The sequence below is a fragment of the Aptenodytes forsteri genome, unplaced genomic scaffold (assembly GCF_000699145.1).
Source record: "Aptenodytes forsteri isolate BGI_AS27 unplaced genomic scaffold, ASM69914v1 Scaffold261, whole genome shotgun sequence".
In the NCBI taxonomy this organism is placed as follows: Eukaryota; Metazoa; Chordata; class Aves; order Sphenisciformes; family Spheniscidae; genus Aptenodytes; species Aptenodytes forsteri.
In genome coordinates, this window is record NW_008795583.1 from 69,539 (window position 1) to 74,451 (window position 4,913).

Consider the following 4,913-nt stretch of genomic DNA (forward strand, 5'->3'; position numbering starts at 1 on the left):
CCTGTCAGGGCCCCGCACCTCCCCCCGAGGGCGCCCCCAGCCCCTGCCAGACCCCCAGCCCAGACCTTGATGCCGTGCTCAGTGTAGAAGTCGGCGGTGCCGAGGCTGGCGTACAGCTTGTAGCCGAGGCTCTCCAGGGTCCGTACCGTGGGCAGCAGCTCACTCTTGTTCTGCAATGACCCCGGGGCCGGTCAGAGGGCAGAGGGGAGGGCCCCGGCCCCCGCACCGCAGCCCCACACACCTTGTAGCTGCCGATGGTCAGCAGGATGTTCTTCTTGGGGATCTTGAAGCCAGTGCTGAGCATGGCCTTCAGGTAAGCCTCGCAGCGGTTCTCCCCGAAGCAGGCCACCTCGCCTGTGCTGGTCATCTCCACACCCAGCACCACGTCGGCGCCCGCCAGGCGCGAGAAGGAGAACTGGGGCACCTGGGGGCAGGGGGGGCTCAGGGGCCACCCAGCCACATGCCCCAGCCCAGCCCCCATGGCCCCCGCTCACCTTGACGCCGACGATGCCTGTGCCCGTCATCAGCCCCACGGGCTCCACATCCTCGCCCATGATCACCTGGCTGGCCAGAGCCACCAGGTCCACCCCCAGGGTCTTGGAGACAAAGGGAAAGGAGCGGGAGACGCGGACGTTGCACTCGATCACCTTCAGCTGGTCATCCTGGGGGAGAGGGGACAGCATGAGGCATGTCTGGGGCCACAGGGTATCCCCCCGCCAGCACTGTGCCGACCTGGCGCAGTCCCCCCAGCTGGGGTACCTTGGCGATGAGCTGCAGGTTGAAGGGCCCAGTGACCTGCAGCTCCTGCCCGACAGCGTGGACGATGGCCTTGATGCGCTCCAGCGTCTTGGGGGTGATGTCCTGGGGAGGCGTCACCAGCGTGGCGTCACCCGAGTGCACCCCGGCATTCTCCACGTGCTCCGATATGGCGCTGGCCACCACCACACCATCACAGGCCACTGCGTCCACGTCAATCTCCTGTGAGCAGGAACATGGTCACAGCCTGGCACCGGGGTGGGGGGATGGGGGTTCTCGCGGGGAGCCGGAGCGCCCCGGGGCCAGAGCAGCCTCCTGGATGGACCTTGGCCTCCTGGATGAACTTGGAGATGACAACGGGCTGCTCCTTGGACACGGCCACAGCGTTGCTCAGGAACTTCTCCAGGTCGCTGTCCGAGTAGGCCACGTTCATGGCGGCGCCGCTCAGCACGTAGGAGGGGCGCACAACACAGGGGTACCCCACCTTGCAGCAGAAGTGTTTGGCCGACTGCAGGAGAGCCAGCACCCTCAGGGGACGTGCAAGGGCTGGTCCCGCCTCGGGCAGCCCCATCGCCCTCACCGACCCCCCACGCCCCCCACCTCCATGTCAGAGAGCTCCTTCCAGAGGGGCTGGCTGATGCCGATGGAGTCGAGCAGGCGGGAGAACTTGAAGCGGTTCTCGGCTGAGTCGATGGCCTCCGGGGAGGTGCCCAGGATGCGGCACTGCTGCCGGTGCAGGGCCATGGCGATGTTGTTGGGCAGCTGCCCACCCATGGAGAGGATCACGCCCTCAGGATTCTCCAGCTCGTAGATGTCCATCACCACCTGCGGCACCACATGGGGCAGGGGGATGGCTGGGACAGGGGCCATGGCAACCCTCACCCTGCCCCAGCCCCATGGCAGGCAGGGCCCCCAGCCCCGCTCACCTCAAAGGAGATCTCATCGAAGTAGAGGCGGTCGCACATGTCGTAGTCGGTGCTCACCGTCTCGGGATTGTAGTTCACCATGATTGTCTTGAAGCCCATCTGCAGGGGGAGAGGGACGAGGTGAGGCCAAAGGCCCCCCGGGGCGCCCCGCTCCTCCCCAGCCCCGTTCTCTGACTAAGGGCACCTGACCCACCGACCCCACAGGGTGCTGGGGCTCAGCCGACCTTGCGGAGCTCCTGGATGCAGCCGACAGCGCACCAGTCAAACTCGACGCTGCTGCCAATGCGGTAGACGCCAGAGCCAATGACCATAACGTGGGGCTCACGGAAGGCCAGGTCATGCTCAGTGCCGTTGTAGGTCAGGTACAGGTAGTTGGTTTGGGCTGGCCACTCTGCCGCCACGGTGTCAATCTGCTTCACCACCGGCAGGATCTTCAGGTCGCGCCGCATCTTCCGCACGGCCAGCTCGGTGCTGCGAGGGGCAGGGTAAGCGCCGGGACGCGGGCTGGGGTGCAGAGCGGGGCCCACCCCCTCCCCACGTTACCTGAGCACAGCCAGGGCCACCTGCTTGTCGGAGAAGCCAAGCTGCTTGGCCCGCTTGAGCACGGCGGGCGGCATGGTGCTCTGCTCCTCGCGGTACGACTCCAGCAGCACCGCGTGGTCCGTGATGTTCTTCATCTTGTGCAGGAACCAGCGGTCGATCTTGGTCAGCTCGTAGAGCCGCTCAATGGAGTAGCCGGCCCGCAGCGCGGCTGCCAGCACGAAGATCCGCTTGTCCGTTGGTGTCTCCAGCTCCTGCCGGGCCAGGGGGGGTGGTGAGCGGGACTGGGAGCGGGGCAGACGGCCGCCTCCTCCCCGACTGCACTGGCAGCCCAGCCCCCCGCCCCAGCTCCCCGGCACTCACCACATCCGAGGCCGGCTTCACAGTATGGTCAAAGCCCACGCAGTTCTCATCCACCATCCTCAGCGCCTTCTGGAAAGCCTCCTCGAAGTTCCTCCCAATGGCCATGACCTCCCCTGAGGACAGGGCTGTAAGCGGCTGGACCCTGCGCCCACCGCATTGCTCCACCCATGCTCCCCACCGGCCCCGCGCTCACCCACGCTCTTCATGGAGCTGCCGATCTTGGTGCTGACGCGCAGGAACTTGCTGAGGTCCCAGCGCGGGATCTTCACCACGCAGTAATCCAGGCTGGGCTCGAAGTTGGCTGTGGTGGAGTTGGTGACGGAGTTCCTGGGGAAGGGATGGGGGTCAGCATCCAGGGCTGTCCTGTCAGGGGGGCGCAAGGCCAGCCAGGGCAGCGCCCCATCCCACGCCACAGTGGTGCCATTACCTGAGGAGGGGCAGGGGGATGCCCAGGGCCAGCTTGGCAGCCACATAGGCCAGGGGGTAGCCGGTGGCCTTGCTGGCCAGGGCCGAGCTGCGGGAGAGCCGGGCGTTCACCTCGATGATGTAGTACTGCAGGCAGCAGGAGGGCAGGGTTAGCAGGGCAGCGCAGGATGCAGCCCCTGCAGCACAAGGCCAGGCGCTGGCAGCACAGCTCCGTCCTGCCCGGTGCTCAGCTGGCACCGAAGAGCCGCTAGCGCGCAGAGAGCACAAATAGCAATGGGGACCAAACGTGAGGGCAGCTGGGCTGGAGAAGGACAGCCATCGCCGATGGCTGTGGCAAGGTGGAGCTGGGCAGAGACAGCCCAAGGACCGCGCACGCACATGGCACCAGGACTGAGAGCCCCAGCGCCTTGCTGCACTCACAGGGGCTGGCCGAGCCGCTGACACAGCGAGACCCTCTGGCCCCAGGGACGCCAGACGCCGTGGCCTGGGGAGACCGGTGAGGCACAGCCCCACGGGACAGTGCAGGGCAGAACCCGGACCCGGGCTCCCCCAGGGCAGGGCTGGCTGGGGGGGGTCAGGAGGAGGAGCTACAGCCGGAGCCCTCAAAGGGCCACACTCACCTGCTCCGACTCGGGGTTCAGGGCAAACTGGATGTTGCACTCGCCCACGATGCCCAGGTGCTGCACCACCTTCACGGCCGTGCGCCGCAGCATGAAGTACTCAGTGTCATTGAGGGTCTGGCTGGGTGCCACCACGATGGACTCACCCGTGTGGATCCCCAGCGGGTCCAGGTTCTCCATGTTGCACACCTGGTAGCAGGGGGGTCACCATGGGCTGCCGAGGTCCCGACCCCCACACGCTGCCCATGCATGCTCTTGGCTGCTGCTGCCCCAGGCGGGTCCCTCCTGGCTCCCACCACCTGCCCCCCTGCCCCGGGGACCGACGGGGGCTCCTCTGCACAGCTAGGACTTGAACATGAGCCCCTGGGACACCCCACGTGTTGCAGCCCCCCCAGAGCACGAAGGGTGCGGGAGGTCTGGCTCAAGGGGTGCAGCTCCCAGCAGCTGTGCTGGCACCACAGGAGGGGCTGGGGAGCCCTCCCTGGGGATGGGGTCCAGCAGGAGCCCCTGACCCCACGCCCCCCAGCACCCACTCCTCTGTGAATCCCCCCCAGAAGAGGCCTGGGGAGTCTTCCCCCGTCCTGTACCGTAACACAGTTGTTGTAGGCATCCCGCACCACCTCGTACTCGATCTCCTTCCAGCCCTTCAGGGACTTGTCCACCAGGACCTGGGAGGTGTGGGTGAAAGCCTGGCTCACCAGTGCCGCCAGTTCCTCCCGGGTGTTGGCAAAGCCGGAGCCCAGGCCCCCGAGGGCATAGGCAGAGCGGACCAGCACCGGGTACCCCAGCCGCTCGGCCGCCGCCTGTGCCTGCAGAGAGTAACAGGGTCACGATGGGAGCAGGGAGGACAGCACCCTGCCCGGGAGCTGCCCCCACCCTGCCCCACAACCACCCCCAGACCTGCTCCAGGGAGGCAGCGGCCTCGCTGGGCGCCACATGCTCCCCGATCTCCTCCATCTTCTCCACAAAGACTTTGCGATCCTCTGTCATCTCGATGGAGGTGACAGGGGTGCCCAGCACCCGCACGCGGTACCGCTCCAGCACGCCCGCCTTGGTGAGCTCCACGCCGCAGTTGAGGGCCGTCTGCCCCCCAAAGGTCAGCAGCACCCCATCGGGGCGCTCGTTCCGGATGACCTGGGGAGCACGGGGTGGTGGGGCAGGGACCCATGGCAGCCCCACAGAATGCGCCCTGCGCCCTCCAGCTGCCGACACGCCTGTGCTGCCCCCCAAGCACCCCTCCACCACCCTTCTGGGTATGAGCCCCCCTGCCACCCCACAGCCT

At 67.1% G+C, this 4,913-nt stretch overlaps 1 protein-coding gene across 1 annotated transcript in view; it reads right to left on the bottom strand.

Annotated features, from left to right (window-relative positions):
- The window catches only part of CAD (carbamoyl-phosphate synthetase 2, aspartate transcarbamylase, and dihydroorotase), a 24,227-nt gene that overhangs the window by 7,103 nt on the left and 12,211 nt on the right, over positions 1–4,913 (bottom strand). Inside the window, exons 10-24 of the mRNA XM_009282314.1 lie at positions 4,532–4,765; positions 4,219–4,440; positions 3,632–3,820; positions 3,013–3,137; positions 2,779–2,912; positions 2,586–2,698; positions 2,226–2,476; positions 1,907–2,153; positions 1,683–1,781; positions 1,357–1,581; positions 1,082–1,264; positions 760–978; positions 495–662; positions 242–424; positions 66–170 (exon numbers count right to left, since the gene is read on the bottom strand). Coding sequence (XP_009280589.1) covers positions 66–170; positions 242–424; positions 495–662; positions 760–978; positions 1,082–1,264; positions 1,357–1,581; positions 1,683–1,781; positions 1,907–2,153; positions 2,226–2,476; positions 2,586–2,698; positions 2,779–2,912; positions 3,013–3,137; positions 3,632–3,820; positions 4,219–4,440; positions 4,532–4,765 — 2,697 coding nt within the window. The remainder of the gene's footprint in view (positions 1–65; positions 171–241; positions 425–494; positions 663–759; positions 979–1,081; positions 1,265–1,356; positions 1,582–1,682; positions 1,782–1,906; positions 2,154–2,225; positions 2,477–2,585; positions 2,699–2,778; positions 2,913–3,012; positions 3,138–3,631; positions 3,821–4,218; positions 4,441–4,531; positions 4,766–4,913) is intronic.